This window comes from Callorhinus ursinus, unplaced genomic scaffold (genome assembly GCF_003265705.2).
Source record: "Callorhinus ursinus isolate GAN/ISIS: 27379988/994484 unplaced genomic scaffold, GSC_fseal_2.0 scaffold12, whole genome shotgun sequence".
NCBI classification, from domain to species: domain Eukaryota; kingdom Metazoa; phylum Chordata; class Mammalia; order Carnivora; family Otariidae; genus Callorhinus; species Callorhinus ursinus.
Genome location: NW_027397074.1, coordinates 23,378,765 through 23,397,504, shown reverse-complemented (window position 1 = coordinate 23,397,504; position 18,740 = coordinate 23,378,765). Strand labels below are relative to the sequence as shown.

General features: G+C 41.5%; 1 protein-coding gene across 8 annotated transcripts in view; it reads left to right on the top strand.

The window, feature by feature from the left end:
- Nucleotides 1–18,740, top strand: part of SLC25A13 (solute carrier family 25 member 13) — a 185,108-nt gene that overhangs the window by 97,186 nt on the left and 69,182 nt on the right. For all 8 annotated transcript variants that reach the window (XM_025872925.2, XM_025872924.2, XM_073898851.1 and 5 more), the window contains 4 exons: nt 12,849–12,995; nt 14,819–14,957; nt 15,726–15,819; nt 16,052–16,136. In XM_025872925.2, the coding sequence (XP_025728710.1) occupies nt 12,849–12,995; nt 14,819–14,957; nt 15,726–15,819; nt 16,052–16,136 (465 nt within the window). The remainder of the gene's footprint in view (nt 1–12,848; nt 12,996–14,818; nt 14,958–15,725; nt 15,820–16,051; nt 16,137–18,740) is intronic.

Here is an 18,740-nt window from a genome sequence, read left to right as displayed (position 1 = left end):
GGGTGGATGTTCAGGGCTCAAGAATGTATGCACGCATGCACACACGCACCCGTGTAGGCCGTGTCATGTGCTCATTCAGTCAGCATTTTGTGGGATCCACTCTCAGGCACCAACATATGTAGTAGGTTGACTTTAATAGGTACTTCTCTTTTTGACTTTTAGTGGTTTTGTTATGATACATAAAATTTGTCATGCTATTTATTTAGTTTGCTATTATTTTCCCGGCCTTTGGGAACTTAAAGCAAGATGTTTTAAACATACCTTTGTATTTTTTTTTAAATGTTAATGTCTATGAATCCCCCTTTTCCTTTCTATGTAAACACAGACCGACTTAAATAACTCAGGTGGAGAATGGAATGTGAGTTGTTGGATTTTTGCTGTTGTTTACACAAGACATTGGTGCGCAGTAGGAGGTGGTATTCATTTTGATGAGGAATAATTACAATAATGCTATTGAGACAAATGCCTCAAATTGACTTTATGGAACACAGCCTAATTAACTTTTAGCTTTAATGGGATGTTAGCAGTAGTAGGGATGATCACGTTTCCCTTTTAAGCAGGTATCAATTAGGCTGAATTGAGTCAGCTGTAAGCCACTCACAGCGGCTTCTAGGCCTTCTTCAAGATATGGAGAAACCAGAGTCAAAGATTAAATGACTCAGGGATTACTGATTGTTTCCAGCTGTAACTTGTAGGGCAGTTACTTACATTTGACTCCTTTTTATAATGGTAAATGGAAAAACATCCCACAGTGTCCTGCATGGGATGATTTTGACTTTGTAGGCAGAATGCAAGTGCTGAATGTATACTAGATTAAAATGGTTATGGTGGATAGTTATCTCAGGGAGGGCCTTGCCTTTGTATTCCACTCCAGGTCTGGAATTAATAGATGTATCATGATAGACTTTCTGTGAATGTCAGTGAAATGCCAGTTTAGTTGTGTACCATTGGGTTCCTCCCCCCACCCCCCATTCAGATGTTTTGTTGGCTTCCTTTGAACTCTTTTCTGAAGGCAGGTTTAGCTTCAGACCCCTACTCCGAATGCTTGGTTGGCTTCCTTTGGGCTCTTTTCTGTAGGCAGGAACTTCTTAAAGATAGAAGAAAATTTAATCTCCTATATTTTGGGCTCTTGCTTTGTCGAGCACACACCCGCCTTTCTGCTCTCGGGCAGGCTCAGAAGTAGGCACCCGGCTGGTGCCAAGGTTGTGAAAGCAGATGCTTGACTGCTTGAGCCATGAAAGGCCTGCCCCTGGGCATGCTGCTACGTGGTACCTGACAAGGAAGAGGAGTGGCCAAAGGGACAGCTGAGAAGTGTTTGTGTTTTCAGGGAGCCTTAGTGGTATGTAGAGAAAACACTGCTCTGTCCCACAGACGGTCCTAGAAGGGAGTTCGGGTTGCTTCCAGCCAACTCAAGTGTCACATTTGTGAGTTACCTGTGCTGGTGTACGTACACCTGCTTGTGACCAGTTAGCAGAGCCATTCTCTGCAAGGTCAGATTTCTGTTTTCTTCCCGTAATGAGTGTTTTACTGTATCTAAGCACGTGTGAGTTTGTTATAAGCCACCACGTGGCTGTGAAGACATGTTCACTGTCTGGCCAAGCTGCCCACTCGCTGGGCTGGTGCCAGTCATGAGCACTGCTTGAATGCTCTGCTGGTGTGTTGTTTTCTGTGCTTTGGTTTTAACTTCATAAAGTGGTGAATCAATTTGATATTCTGTGAGCTAAGCGTGCCTGACTTACACTTTCCATGTAAATGATAGTGTTGAAGCAAGAAGCAGGATACAAAGCCTCCTTCCCAGAGTCTTGTTCCTAGTTGATAGAGAAGAATTTCAGAAGCAAGTGGGACCGCAGTCCTGTTACCCTTACCCCATCATTGATACTGTTGAATTTACTGCTCCTGTGTTTTGTCTCTAGGTCTCTCATCCTCTCCCAACTACATGAGTAGTGTGTATGTGTGAATGGGAGTGGTTTGATATGGGGGTATATAGGTGTATTTTAAAATATTGTGAATATTTCCACATAAATCTATTCTTGATTCCAGTTTTATGGTTGCTAGTTGAAAATGGGTTTTAATATACTGAATTTTTTAGAAAACGATTTGGAGAAATCTTCTATACCTGATGGAACTCCTGTTCATAAATGGCATCAACTTAAACTCTCTACGGTGTGCAGAGTTATTTCTTGTGCTGTGATTATAACTCGCTTGAGACAAACCACCCAGTTGAGCAAATGTTTGCAGAACATGCAGGGTTTGTCCAGAGGCCTTGTGCAAAGGGCCAAGAGGTACAGAGATAACAACTTTTTAGATACTTATAATGCACAGGTCTAGCGGTTGTTGCTGTGTTTATCCATCCGATAGCTCAGAAGGAACAGCTGCAAGCAAGTGTGTACACCCTACAAGGCTGCTCTCTTGTAGCAAAAACCCTCAGGAGTTTGTAGCATAGGCCCTTATGGCAGCTGTAAAGCTGAAACCAACATTCAAAGTGTGGTCAGGGCAGCCATCGAAAGGGTGAACTTAAAGGAGCAGATACCAGCATAAGTACATCTAGTTAACTACCCATTTTACAGATGAGAAACTGAGCCTTTTGCTTTAGGCCTCTTAGCAGTATCTCATTTGTGAGTTTGATTTGCATTTTCCCAATGTCTAATGATGCCAAGCATCTTTTCATGTGCTTAGTGGTCATTTGTATATCTTCTTTGGAAGATCATTTTTAGTTGGTTATTGGGTAGACATCGTAAGCAAATGTGAGCACAGAGTGAGGCCCCTTAAACTTTTCTGCTAAATTATTCTGTTGGTACTAAGATTCACTCTTGAAAATAGAAGTAGTAATAGTAACAATCTTTATAATTTATGAAGTGCTTTTAAATATTATGTTTCTGATAATAGCATCCCAATACTGTGAGAGGTAATTATCATTATCCCCTATTGTATGCAAAAGAATAAACGGACTCTAGGTAAAAGTTTGCATTTATGGGTAATTTTCTGGGGAAAATGCTCATGGCTTTCATTGGGTTCCCAAAGGAGTACCCCAAAGGAGTACCCAGAAACTATTAGAGCTTAGTAGCTTCTTCCATAAGATCACAGACATGTGAGGGATTAAAAAATATTATGCTGTTGCCATTTTATTACATTGTCTCCAGGGCCAAGGCTATGAAAAACTAGTTTCTATTCCTGGAAGGGGCTGTGCTTCTGAATGGTGTACAGTCATGCCTTGCTAGACATTGAGCATTCCTGACCCCCATCCATTAATTGCCAAATATAACAAAAAAGGCTCTTAGTAGGGGTGCGTGTTTCTGTCATTTTCAGTTACTTTTTTTTTTTAGATTTATTTCTTTATTTTAGAGAGGGAGAGAGAGAGCACAAGTGGGAGGGACAGAGGGAGAGAGAGAATCTCCAGCAGACTCTGCACTGAGTGCAGAGCCCCACACAGGGCTCGATCTCATGACCCTGAGATCATGACCTGAGCCAAAACCAAGAGTCCAGTGCTCACCTGACTGAGCTAACCAGGCACCCCTGTCATTTTCAGGTACTTTTTGATGATCTTTTATAATCATAGGTATATATTTCACATGTAATCATTAATGATTTTAAAATAATCTACACATAGGAGATTCTAGTTGCTCCAGATTCAGAATAGAAAAGTCTAGGATGGCTACCAAATGCAATATATGTGTTAACTAGAAATCTTTTTTCAGTTACCTCTCACATAGCATTTTCCAGCTCAGAAAGTGCTTTTACTCATATTTGTCCTTGTGATCATCTCAGATGTTAAGCATTTGCCCTTGTTTCCTTATGAAAGATGAGCACACAGAGGCTTAGTTTTCTGGACTTGTTCAAGGTGAGATAGGTGGAACTGAAGCTGATTTTAATTTTCTTAAGTCTCTAGCAATGTTTTTCAGATTTTGGGTAAAATTTTTCTGAAGTGATTATTTTAAAAGACAGAACCCTGGCCTCTCTGCCCCTCAAGGGTCTGTTTCAGTAGGTCTAGATAGGGCCTAAGAAACTACCGTTCAGACAAGAATCCTGGTGATGTTCCAGATGGTCCAAGGGCCATGAGAAACACTGGTCTAGACTACAAAAACCCCGACTGTTTAAAAGCACAGAATCGGGTTTTCAGGTTTTCATCCCAGTGTTGATGAGAAGCTTAGACAGGCAAACATGATCAGATTTGTGTTCCAGAAAGATCGTCCTGGCTGTTGTGTGGAAAATCCAATGGAGTGGGATTTCAATGAGGTCAGGGGAGACCAGTTGGTCACTTTCTAATTCCGGAGAGAAACAACAGTGGCCCGGGTTGGATGGTAATGGTGATGAGCCAAAGCAGGTGGATTCAAGAGAAGGTGAAGGGATAGGCCTGACCAGGCTTCGTGATTTAATAGGATGGAGACAGTTAAGGATAAGGTAAAACTCCCAGTTCACACCTTTTTTTAGGTGAGTTTCAGGCTCGGGCAAGTGGAAGGGTGGTGATGGGTTACTGAAATGGGGCGCACAGAGGAGGCGGTTTTCCCGAGGGACTGCAGAGCATCGCTTTGCTTGTAATCGCTCTTCACTTGTGTGCTGCTGGGCTATTTCCACCTCTTCTCCTCAGTTCCTTGGTCAGTTGGTACTGTAGGAGCCCCATTTACGGGCCCACAGACTTGGGCATTTCCAAGGAATTCTGTTCCCCATTTTACAGAGCCAGGAAATTTCTTCTGTTTCCAAGGGTCTTCCTCCTCTTGCTTGAAAAGAAATCATCAAGAAATGAGCAATGCTCTGAATTCATGAAGAGGCCAGAGTTTGAAGTTTGGGTTGCTTTAGTATCCCAAGAAATAGGATTGCTGACTTGGGAGGGAATGGGGCTAAAAATCCTCTCTAAATGTCTTCTCCTCAAATAGAATTTAAGAATGAAGTTACCTAACCCAACAGAGAGCCCTGAAGACAAAGGTGTGGATGTTTTACTATAACTTTATTCAGGTCCCCCTTTTGTCAGAAGAGGATGAGTCATAGTTGATAGAGCTGAGTCATTGTTGATAGAGCTGGGAGTAGCACCTGGGAATCAGAGCTGTCTCATGTCCTAGACTGGACACACACATTGGCAAGGATCTCGAGTTCCATGACAGTCCTGTTGGATGCTAGAACATATTCATGCTAATAATGCAACTGAACAATTTAGGTTATTTTTGTGAAGTGAAATTGACCCATTATTTTGGCGTATGCGTCAGCATGGTGTACAGATCTGGGCTAGTCTTTTCAGTGTAAAATGGACATTTTGGTTATTTAGTTTCTGAGCCCTAGAGAGTAGAGCTCTGGAAGCTCCTGTTCCCAGGCGCTGGTGGTTGTCACCTGTCACTCTACCGGCCAGAGATTGGCTGATCCTAGTCAACTGTGGTCTAGCCCTTAGAGTCACCATCACTCATGGTGCTGTGTTTGTCATGCCATCCTGGTAGAAGGCAAAGCTTTCAACACAAAAAAGAAATTGTACCCCCCACCACCACCACCAAACAGAAGGAAACGTAGCCTTCAGCCATAGCAACATCAAATTCTCAAGCTTTGGAATTGATAGAACACTTCAGGTATGAACAAGAAACCATCACTTGTCGTAGAACTCACTGAAGCCATGATTGTTTAAACAGGTTAGTAGACAATAACAAGGTCCTTGTTTAGGATCGAATAACCTAAGCCATTTGTACCTCCCTTTTGTCCCTCACCTTGCCATCTGTATTAGTCAAAATACCTAGACCATGGATCTTGAGTAGCCAGAGACCATGATTATATTTGCATTTTAACATGTGAGTGCTTTTTATGTTGATCTTTAAGTTGGACCAGATGGAGTCTGAGTATAGCTTCGGTAGTGTTTCATAAATACAGCCCCAACTTGATATTCCAAAATGAAACGAGGCAAAGTAGCTAATGTTGTTTGCCCTCAGCTCTTCTAGGAGATTAGATTGTATTTTGTGTTCAGCTGGAAGCCATTGCTGGTTTGGTGATGGGTGACCGCAGATGTGGTCCTATCCCGGTCACTTGAAGAATTAGATGCAGCACACATTGCGTTCACGTTGCACTTTCTACTCTGGGCAGAGGAAATGAGAATTCATCATGCTGTTGTGTCCATGGTGTTTGTCTGCTTGCTGTTTTGCCAAGCAGCCTGATGTGCAGGCTTTTACAGTAACATCCTGGTAAGAATGAGCACTCCGTACAACATCTCCCCAGCTGCTACCCACTGTGAAGTTTAATGTTAAATCAGAAGAGTAAGGAAATCGAGATGGAAGAGCTCTGTACTTGGTTTCTGCTGAGGTGTTGCCGTGCATGCAGGGCCACATGCAACGCTCTTCTAAGGACTTTTTCAATTAAAGGCCCCACCCAGTGAATTGGGGATGAAATTTCACCCTGAACTCTGAAAGTCTGACTGCATGGGTGGAATATGGGGGACACAGAAAAATGTTACGAATGGGAACTACTTATCTCTCTCCCGATTCCTTTGCTAAGTTCTGTTTTTAACTCTGTTTAGTAATATGTGGATCTTTATTTTAACTAGATATTTTTATAAAGTTTTAGTTATTAAAGTTTTAGTTATTTTTTTTTAATTTCATAACTGTACAAAACACAAAACATGCAAACTAGCCAGGGGTCTTTTTTGGTGTTCTTGGCTTTATAATATAAATCATCTGGATCTGCTGCTTGTTTTGAGGGTCTGTTGGTCTATTTTGTTTTGTTTTGTTTTTGTTCTGATAAATTGTACTCAGACTGAAGCACAAACTTGCATGTCTGAATAAGAGGTGGAGAGAATTTTTGCATTCAGAATATACCCACTTGAAAATTGGACATTATTAAGGAAATGACAGGCCTGGAACTATTAGAAGCATGAATGTTAGACCTGAAGTGGTGTAACCCCCCTCTATATGTTTATTTCTGTACAGCTAGCAATTTTGAAGAGTTTGATTTTTTGCTTTCCCTCCAGCAATCTGAATGGGTGTGCTGAAGTAGTTGGAAACGGCTGCAGTAAAAGCCTATTCCATTAATCATCATGCAGCAGAATAGCGGGAACAGAAAACCGTTCGCTGGCAAATAAGAAAGAGAAATTGGGCCTTCTTTCATGTGCTTGAGCAGAACTGCCTTCGAGATAGCCCTGCTGCTCCTTGCTCTGCGACCTTGTGGCCTCGGGTGGAGGACAGCCCTTTGTCCTTAGTCTTTGCCGTCCCTGTCAGCAGCACTTAGCAAGCTCCCCCGTCGCCTGGCTGTGGTTAGAGCTGAGCTCCTTTGGCAGGGCTGTGCCATCTTCCCAGCTCTCTGGGTTTCGCACCAGGTCCCAGGCCCTCTGTTGTATTTCCATACTCACTTTTTTAGGTATCAGTTACATTCTTTGGTCACCCGGCTGCTCTTTCGATGTACTGTGTGTGGGTCAATCTCCTCTATTTCTGCAAGTGTTATTTTTTTCTTCTGTTTTTTTTTGTTAGGCGTCCCCCAAAAAGGAACAGACAGTCCATGTAGGTTAAGATTGCGACTCCAGAGCCGGACCGCTCAGGTGCATGTCCAGGTCCATCCTCAGCATCATGTGACCCTGAGCTGCTCTTTACTTCATTTTCCCAACTACTAAATGGAGGTGATGGTAAGGCCCACCTCATAAGGCCGTTGGGAGGATTCATAGAGATGAAACAGGAAAAACACAATAGTCGCTGCAGCGTAACATACACTTAGTCACAGTTAAATGGTAGCTTTTGGTTTTCTCCGTCCCTGAAATCCTGCTATCTTTCCCACATTTACATTTCTGTCTGTACCTCTAGCTTTCTTTTTTTTATAGCTCAGCTTCTGTTTTATAACTTAAGCCCATCTTGCTCCACGTTTCTCATCGGCGTCTGTCTCGTCTCTTTCCCCTTAGGTGTTCTCCTTCATGGTAGATGCTTCTATCTCTCTCATCATCCAAGAGGAGAATTCTTTGAGATCTCTCTTGCTCCATTTTTATGTATTAAGTCATCACCAAAACTTTTCTTAAAATCTCTTTTCCAGTTATCTGTTACAATCCCCTTAACGATTTTACCCAAGGCAGCATCAGCTAGTGGTTAAAAATCACAGTTTTACAATCAGACAAAACTCAGAATAGATCCCAGTCTGCCACTTCCTGGCTGTGTGACTTTGGACGAGTTAGTTAACCTCCCAGAGCTCCAGGTACCTCTCTGGAAGATGAAGATAATAATTACTTCACAGAATTATTGTGAGGCTTTCATGAAGTACCATGTTTTAAGTTCTTGGCCCGGCCCCTGGCCTGTAGTTAAGTGCTTAAGCGTTCAGCCATTACTGTGTTCTCTACCCGATCTGGTCTTCATCTCTCTGTTTCTGTGGCTGGTTCAGATTGACTCAGCAGAGCCACTGTTCCTTATGAGGTGATTTTTTAAAGACTCAAAGAACTTAACACTGAAAGGGTCTTTAGAGGATTTTAAACCATTCACCTCAACAAAAATCAAAGTTCCCACTTAGTTAAGTGCCTGTCATGCATGACGTCTCGTTTTTACAACCCTCCACGGTCAATGTTGCACGGGCTCTAAGATATATACTCCCCTAATCCTCCTAGGAGTGTCATGATTGATACTTGAGCTCTGCTCATTCCTGTTCCAAACTTCAGATTTTTGTCATCATAACAAATTGCTTCCATAACTCCCTGTATTAAAATAAATAGGTTCCTTGACATATGTTCCTTAGCCTGTTGTTGCACAGATACTGCCAGTGACTAGGAACCTGCTACTTTGCGGTGTAGCCTGATTCATTGCTGAAGAGTTGTATAGGTTAAAGACTTTGGTGTTGTGCTAAAACCTGATCCCTATGTTTTTTTCTCCATTGATTTTTTTTTTTTTTAAAGAAATATAGAGGACCAGTCTAACTTCTTTTTTGTACTGGGTAGTCCTTTAACCTTTAAATATTTGAATGTAACTCTTGCTTCTCCCATTGTTCTCTGCTCCTCTGCTCATTTTGGAAATGATCACTATTTTACTTAAGCCCTACATCGTGCATCTCCAAGCTCTCTGTCCCACTTTTATCCCCTTGGGTTCAGATCTAGAAGCCATCAGGGTCTAGGCTCTATGGATATGCATTAGGTTTTCCTTAAACAGCTTTGGAGGTGCCAGTGAAGAGCTTTGATTTTCAGTCACTCTGCCATCAATAGCGAGCCTGAATATCTACTTCAAAAGTCATTCATTCTCAGCTTAAGTATTTATTTATTTTTTAAAGATTTATTTATTTGAGAGAGAGAGAGAGAGCACAAGCAGGGAGAGAGGCAGAGGGAGAAGGAGAAGCAGACTCCCTGTCCAGCAGGGAGCCCAATGTGGGGCTCGATCCCAGGACCTGGGATCATGACCTGAGCCTAAGGCAGATGCTTAACGACTGAGCCACCCAGGCGCCCCTCAACTTAAGTATTTATAGAGTATCTTATGTGTTGGCTCCCTAAGGCCTCCATATTTGTCTTTCTCTTACTCAGTCTCTTGGGGTTGTAAGTAAGCAAGGCCAGGAGAAGACCTTTAGATTTGGTTCCTCTTCTCTGTGGTCTCTGCTCTTGTTGGGAGAACAATCCTAGCCCTTGGAGCACATAAAAGACATTTTCCTTAAGGAAAAAGTCTCAGAAATTTTACTGTTTTCTCATGAAAACAGACAACAAAAAATCTAGAGCATTAAGAATAATTTAAAAGCAAACTTGAATTTTTGTCTTTTCATAGTTAAGATTCCTAAGTGTCCAATACATTTTGTCATCAGATTCCTGACGGTCACGTGATCCAGGCTCCCCAGGCGCTGTGCTGAAGTGTTAGGGGCATCGTCAGTGGGCAGAACTGCCTGGCTTTGCATTCCAGCTTCGCTGCTTCCTGTGAGACTTAGTTTCCTCAACTGCCACAATAAAGTTAATAATTGTGCCCAGCTCATGGGGTTGCTGTGAGCAGGAAGTGAGTTTAAACTGTAAAATGCTTTAGAACAGTATCTGGTGCATAATATATGTTCACTAAATGCTGTTAACATGGTTGTTGTGTCGGTTGAGGTAATAGCTTTATTTCTTCACCCAGAAGACTAAATAGTCATGACATAAACAGTTCTTCAGAAGGCAACCCACTTCTTCAGCAAACTGCTTTTAGTTTGAGGAAACAACTAAATGTTTTCACTCTATCCTACTATTTAGAGAATGATGTTCAGTTAGCTTCTTGTTTTTCACAGAATTTATGGTGTCCCCAATCTTTCAGAGGTGTTGGAAATGTATTCTAAAGTTGTTTGTCATTAGAGTTAAAAGTGCTTTCACGTTCTGCGATCGAGGGATCCCTACTAGTAAATGTTGAATCCTGTAATGTAGGCACAGAAATGGGTAGTGACACCATCCCTGTTACCGGTGCATCGCCTGCTCTACCATGTGAGCACCCACCCCCACTTTGATGCCTGTTTCCCAATTTGAAATTCTGAGCAGATTGGTCTTAGTGTTCTGAGGACATGAGGGGGCCAGGAATTCTGAAGAAATGGGGTGCCAGGGTGGGTGATGCCATGTTTGGTATCCTGGTCTCTGGGTCCCTAAGACTCTAGTTGAGTTATAAACTGCGGGGGTGGGGGTGGTAACTAAGTGAACACACCTTCTACTATTGTTGAGAGTAATCTTGCCTTACAATAGCTTTAGCAGTGGGTCTGACAATTTGAAGGAGACTGTGTTCATTTACTTTCAATTGAATACATACTGTGGTCATTTTTCACTACAGGGTGTTTAACAGTTGGTTTCTTCTTCTTAAATTGGAGGCACTTATACAGAGAACACCTTTTTGTTCAGTAGAGTGTGATTTGTTCATTCAGTTGGTTTTATAGAATACCTATCACTGAAGATTATGTCTGTGGTTTATTGAGTACCTAGTATGTCTAGGGCATTCTGCCTACACCAGTAGAGGGTTGAATAGGACGTAGTCTCTCTTCCCCGGCAAGGCAGGGGAAAGACAGGAATATAAACAGCTGCTTCAAGGAAGATGGAGTAAGACAAGTCTTATGGATTGAGGTGCAAGCAGGGAGCCACACGATCACCTCAGTTCTTTTCAGCTAAGAGACCTACTTATATTTACTTAAGTGGCGGCATTTGAGCTAAGCCTGGAGGAAAGTGGTAGGATTTCAGGAACTACAGAAAGAAGCTGCAGTCTACACCAGGTGGAGGGAGGAATGCAGACAAAGGTCGGGGTGTGTGGAAGGTCTGGAAGGACTGAGCATGGGATGCTGGAGACCAGGCTGAGAGTAGCTCCTTGGATTTAGTGATGTGCCATTGTGTGGCCTTTACAAGATACCCACGTGGATATATTCTCTGAGCACTTAGGAATTTTGGTCCAGCAGATAAGTATGGGAGATTTGGATCTGGGATTCAAGCCTTCTGAGAAATCTTTGAGGCCTAGGGGAGTAGAGCGAGGAGACTTGAGGACAGAGGGCTGACAGAAGCCTCCCATTTAAGTGGAAAAGGCACCAGGGAGATAAAGGTCTCAGAAGAGCCTTGGGACAGGGACAGGCTGGATCAAAACTGGCAGATGCTGTGGCTGAGAAGAAGCTTTAAATAGAATAAGAACTCTGTTTCTTACTCTATGGTATTTTAAAGTTTTTTTAAATTTAAAATTTTCAAACTCTCCTAAAGTAGGAAAGTATATTATACTGTGACCCACCGTGTTCCCATTATGCAGCTTCAATTATTATTAATATTTTATCAAGCTTCGTTCATCTCCCACCTTTCTGGGGGAAGAGAAGGGAGATGGAGCACTTTCAAGCATGATCAGACTTGCATCATTTCTCCTGTGCTTTAGTTCGCACTACTTCATAGGGATGATTTGTTTTTACACTCCTGTAAGCCATTGTCTCGCCAAAGTTTAAAAAAAATAGTAATTCTCTATCAACTAATTAAACTTTTCTCGTTTAAATAATTTGAAGTCCTTGCAGTGCTTTTTAATTCCATAGAGATTAGATCTCTGAGGGCCCATTTGGGAAATGGGCAGTGTCATGAAGAAGATAATGAAATGCCCTCTGCAAAAGAGATGCTTCTCCTACACAGCACCTGGTGGGGTTTGATGGGAGGCTGTTTATTTTGCATATATGCTAACTCCCTGTGAATCACAACTGAAATCTAAATTGGGCTTCCTGTCTTTAGATCATAGGAATTAAAACAGTGGTACTGCTGCAGTTTTGCCACGGCTGACCCACATACCATCCACTTCCTCATTCTGGAGCAGTGTCCTCATTCAGGACCTGTCGCCCGCTCCGGACACATTCTTGATTGTCGTGCTCTTGGGGGTAAAGGGGCTACCATCATCTAGTGCAAAGAGAGAGGGGAGGGATGCACAGGACAGCTCTCCATAACAGAAGATTAACCCACCTAAAATACCAATAGTGTCAAGCCTGAGAAACTGCATGTTAGAGGAACAGCATATTCCAGAGGAGAAATACCCTTTCGGTTTGTTATTATGTCGCATGTTTGTGTTCGAGGTTACCAGTAAGAATTTTTATCTCTTCTTTGGAGAGAGCTTAATGTCCCTGTAGATGTTTTTCACTGGGTCATCTGCATCACCTGAGTTGGGCTTGGCCCTATCTTTGGGCCTACCAAACTTCATTCCAATTTTTATTTTCTTTGTGTCCCTGGACTCTAACAGAACATGGAAGTGATTTGGTTTCTCTGGGCAGGAGATTTAAGGTGGAATGCATTTTCTGAGACATGTTCACTGGTCTGAGCAAAGTTCTGTCTTTGGGAGAGGAGGATAGCTTGAGGGTGTTATTTAATAAGCTGGTAAGGCTTGTTAAATCAAGATACGATCTATATTTCTTCGCCCTGATTTGAAATTGAGCAGTCTTTTGTAGCAATTCAGAAACATAAATTATTTCACTTTCATTATTTGTAGGAAATACAACTGGAGCATGCAAAGCAAGCCTTTGTGCAAAGGGACAATGCCAGGACCGGAAAAGTTACAGCCATTGACTTCCGAGACATCATGGTCACCATCCGCCCCCATGTCTTGACTCCTTTTGTAGAAGAATGTCTAGTAGCTGTAAGTTGTAACTTGCCCTAATGAAGCAGTTTATTTTACCTGGCAAAAGCTCAGTAAATAAGGGATTATAAGAACAATTCTTTAAAATTATGTGGAGTTTTTTCAGTTTAACACTAACATTTTTGTAATGTGATCCCCCTATATTACCAAACTTACAGACAGAGTATATTTTGGCTAGTTTTAGGGATAGGTTAATTTGTTTTCTGGATCATATGAAATATCTTAAATGTATTAACTGGTTTTACAAAAGGAAAAACAAATTTATGGTTTCATACTATATTTGCTGTATATTTTGAGGTATGTCAAATGCTAATCTTCACTGTCGTCTATTCTCCAAGGCAAAATTAAAAAAAAAAAATAGCGCATGCAGATATATTTCTTTGAGTGGTCAGCAGAAGAGAAACTCTAAAGCTTCGATTCACTCAGTCATTTAACATGCGTGTGTTGAAGGAACAGTGACACATGTGATGTGCGGGGCCCGGCTGGCCTGTGTCATAGCGTAAATCCCAGTGGGTGCCCAGCCATTCTTCTGACCTCATGGACCTAGAAGGTGGCCCAGAACATTCTGTGCTGGAGGTTCCCAGGCCTTGGTCACAAAGCATAAGAATGACCAGGCATACTTATTAAAAATACAGATAATGACGTTTTCTTCCAGGCCTGTGGATTTATCTCCTATAGGTGGTGAGGTCCTAGAATCTCCTTTCTAAAGCTTCCCAGGTAATTCTGATGATCATGCATATTTGGAAACCCGTACACAGTGCTTTTGTTAGTCCCAGGGAGAAGACTTTTGGAGTGTTTTTACCACGCTCTGGGTTTCCCACAATGCTTACCATAGGCAGGAACTCAGCATAGCTTTTCACTTTCACTTTATTTCCTGGTTCCTCTTTTTAGAGGCATGGAACTCTGACAAGGCCTTTTCCACTGTGCACTGTGTTAGTCTAGCTCCTTTTCTGGCCTTCCCCCGCCCTTCTCTACTCCATTTTAAACTCTTAGGTCAGCTATTTTAAATGATTACTAAGTGAAGATTTATGTGGTTGTTACCTTACAAAGAAGTGCTTTCCTAATAAAAATATTTTGCCTTGTTAGGGAAGGATAGAATTTGAAACCCCAAACTGAAGTTCCATTCATAATGACCGTGCTATCTGTTTCCCTTGCCCCCTGGGAAGAAATATGGCTTCTTACAAATTCTGATTATCAGTATTCTGACCAGTCTTAACCCCCATCCAAGCATATGACATCTCATAATTTTACCGGAATACACTTGTTTGCTAGAAATCCCACCGGTGTAAAGTCTGTACTTAAATGATTATTTATTGCTAGTTCTTAGTAACATGACAAATCATGATATTAATGTTAGATTGACCACTTTCATACTGTGTTTGTGTTGGTATAATATAGTTTTACATGTCTAAGCACACGCACGTGTGCATGTGTATAGTATAGTTGTGCATGTCTAAGCCTCTCAGAATTGCTCATTAGATGAAATAAACAAACTTATAAAACATTTCCAATTGAAATTTGAACTCTGTAAATTACTACTGGTCCTGTTGTAATAATCCTACACATGTATTTATTTAGTTTTCTAGGACTTGTGTGTGGAGAGTATAAGCTCTGGTCATGATTAGTTGCAGTTATTTTTAAAATTCATTTATAGCTTTTTTTTTTAATGTGAAAAGAAAATACTTATGGCCATTTCTTCCTATACATGCATTCTTGATTACTTCCAAAACTAGCATTTGATATATGTACTTCTGAATCTTCTTCATTTTATAAATCCTTTGTTTATTGTTCTTCTCCCCTTTCTTATGTTCAACTTATTTGAGGCTGCTGGAGGTACTACATCCCATCAAGTTAGTTTCTCCTATTTTAATGGATTTAATTCACTCCTTAACAACATGGAACTCATTAGAAAGATCTACAGCACTCTGGCTGGCAACAGGAAAGATGTAGAGGTGACTAAGGGTGAGTGGGAATAAATCTGAATTTTTGCCTGTTAGTATCTTGGTGTATTATTATTAGGGTAAAGAAGGCAACTAGGAATTTACGTTACAGATTTTTCTGTAGAATTTTCATCCCATTGACACATAATTAACCCTATGGTACATGTGTGTGCTCCATCCTTTGATCAGACAAACAAAAGCAAATAAAACAATCTTCAGCAAGTTTTAAATAAACTGAAGACAGCCTTTGAATTAGGGAACCATGTAAAATTTCTTAACTGTTTTCAAATCGTGCTAAAACCTGAGCTAAATCTGTGGCCTCTGAAGTGGCCTTCAGAAGTACATAAGGAATTCCGTAAACTTGTACTGGTGACAGCCTCAGACCGAGATATCAACATTTTAATGTTTTTTGATTTTTGTTTTTAAAAAGAGAGTTGCCTTAGGAATTGCACAGCTTCATTAATATAACCTCCCAGGCCTGGTGCATGTGAAGTTTCGTCTCGGCCTCCTTGTTTTCTTGGACCTGCAATTTGAATAATGTCCTGTGTCATTTACTCCAAGGCTTCCGATGAGACATCAAGCTTTTAAAGTCAGTGTTAGAGAAACTATTCTGCGCACTCCTTCCAGACGAATGAAAGAATTGCAATAATTCTTGCCCTGTTTGGGTTTACTTGAATTCTGTGACCGATTAAGTTTTGTGATGTTCACTCACTCCAGCGCCTTGAGTTAATGCTGCATTTAGTGGCTATTCCTTCTTGCATCTTTCCCTTTTAACTCTTTTTCCATACAGAGGAGTTTGTTCTGGCAGCTCAGAAATTTGGTCAGGTTACACCCATGGAAGTTGACATCTTGTTTCAGTTAGCAGATTTATATGAGCCACGGGGGTAAGTTGGCCTTTTTTTTTTTTTTTTTTTTCTAATTAGCTTAATAAAAGGAGGTTAGGGGATGGAGGGGGTAGGGGTAGGAGGAGGGCAGCACACTGGGAGAAAAAGAAGCCAAATAAAAGAGGACTCTGAAATATGGGAACAAAAAAGGGAATGTTTTCAAATTCCATACTGCAAATTTTAATAAACTAGTGTTTTGTTGTTGCTCATGCTTGTTTTTTTTCCCTTCCAGACGTATGACCTTAGCAGACATTGAACGAATTGCTCCACTGGAAGAGGGAACTCTGCCCTTCAACTTGGCTGAGGCCCAGAGGCAGGTGGGCAAAAGGAACAAACTTGCTTCCTGATGTTTCTTCAGTAGGGTACCCCCAAACCCTTTCTACTCGCAGTTGCCTTTTTGGTACTGGTATCTGACCTGCTGTCATAACATTTTGCACCAAAAATCCAGACCATTTCAAAAGGCTGCAAAGAGAAATTAGTTAGAGATGTTCTGATTGACAGATAGTTGCTTGTTACTTTCAAGGATGGGGTGATTTCCTAACTGCACTGGAAGCCTGCCCCCTCGTCCCCCCCAACCCCCCCCCAATAGGCAGAAAATCTTTTCTTCTTCCCTAAATCTGGTGTTGGGGGATGTGGGCCAGGCGCTGTGTTTTGGTGTCGCTGTCCCAGCGCGGCGGCACGTTGCTGACCGAAAGCCGTCTCGGCTCCACAGAGAGGTACTTCATCAGCTCATTGTGTGACTGCCGCGCCTTCCGTTTTTCTGAATATCAAAATGAGATAATTTTGTTTAGTCTGGAGTAATAGTTTGAAGGCTTTTAGACTTCTTTTCTCTGTGAAAGGATTCATAAGTTATGTGGAAACAATTTGAGGAATGCTAAATTTTATTTTATGGTTAACAGAAACCAATCTCGTGAAGTCATGAGGGTCAGAAACTTAAGACATGGGACCTCCTCATTTAACTCTTGCTCGACTTGCTGTGGGTCAGGATTAGAGAATAAAAGCTTTCATAGCATGTGTTGTGCTTACACGATGTTTGTAAAGTAAATCCAGTCACAGACGAGCGTCGTTGTAGAAAAATACCTCCTTTAAGGCAAAGCCACCCCTGAATCCTGTGAGACTTAACAGTTTTTGGCTTGGAGCTCCGAGTCTGTACAGAGACGCCAGTTTGACCACAATGGGTTGATGCGGGCTACATTTTTAGGACGAGCAGGCCTCGAGCCAGCACCTCTCCTTTCAGCTCTCCCCACCTCCCCCCCCCGCCCCGAAGGCAGTGGCGAGTTTTGTGTGCAGCGTGTAGCTCAGAGTGGTGGGTGTGTGCACAGGAAACCCAAACGAGGCACCTATGGAAAGCCAGCTGGCTGTTGTCACAAGAGGGAGCCCATGTCCCCGAGTGCAGGAGAGCACACTGTGTAGTCACGTGCGAGGTAGCAGCACCATTGCTCTCCGCCCTTTGAGTTTTAAACACTGCTTACCAGACAATTAGCTCTTCGTCTCTATGCGACTAGCTGTTGTAGGAATTTGGGGATCAAGAAAAAGCAGAGGGGTGTTTTGTTTTGTTTTTAAAGATTCCTTCTGTTCTCCAGCTGGCAGTGGTAGCCCACAATTTTTCCTTCCTGCCCTCTGCAACTTTTGAGAGTTTATGGTGGGTGCTCATTGATACTGGCCATGCAAGGGTTAGATGAGATTTACAGCAGGAAATGATTGGCCGCGGCTGAGAGGTTGAGAGCGATTCACAGCAGCCTTGCCTGGAATATTCTTTCCTATGTGAACGCCAGTAGGCCTGACAACACTGATGGACTCAGGCAATGGAGGTCATCCACCTGGTAGGCTCCGTGCTAGCGTGGATCCTCAACAGAGTTGTGCAGGAATGGGAATCTTTCTTGTCTCATGAGCATGCTACACTTTGAGCTTCAGAAAAGTTAAATGAAAATCTGGGACTGCATTTATTTTGTCTTTTCCATTAAGAGTTAGTGATAGCGATTAGGTCCGCTGTGCGCCCTCTCCCCATTATTTTCAAAGTACTTTCACTCATTATTTTGATGCCAGAATCTAAGTCTTACATATTTATATCCATATAAAAAAAGTAGTGCCTTTCTTAGGGATGCATTTGTCAAAATGAGGTTACTCGTGATTTCCGTCTTTGCAGAGATAGAGTTGGAAAAACCCCATGAAATTTGCAGAAGACATGCTTTACATTCTAAAGATGCATATTTCTATGTAAAGCTATTTTCAGTGAAGTGACTTCATAGGAGATTCCAAATTATCTCATTCTGTTAGAATTGTGTAACATTGACAGCAACTAAAATTCAGTGGGTTGATAGCTGGGGTTGGTAATTATTTTCATTGTTCACCTATTTTAATTATTGTGGCTTTTGAAAAAACAAACTTTATTGAATGTATTTATTCATTCAACAGGTACTGTTAAGCATTAACTGTCACCCTCATTTGACAACTTTACGTGACATAAAATTACTGTTTTATTTATGTAGAGCAGAAAAAGGCACTATTCTGAGATGTTCTGGCATCAAAAACACAGTAAGGATAGTAGGTCAAAAAAAAAAAATAACAACTGACTGGCTGAAGTATGAATTTAGAAAGAAGTGGATAGGAAAGAGGAGAAAGTAACAATTACTTGTAATACAACCACCTAGTTGTAGCCACTGTAAATGTTTTGAGTTATCTCTGGGTGTTGGGATAGCCAAAGTGTTAGTATGTTTTTATATGCATACATATGCCCACAAATAATTTTAATTGAAAACAACATATTGCACACAGTCTTTAACATTGTTCTTAAAAGATTATCATGAAATATTTCAAACATTTATAAAGGTAAAGAGAATCATTATCATGAATACCTGTCTACCTGCCGTATTCCTTTTAACCTGTTTTCACTTTATAATCCCTATGAACATTTTTCTTAA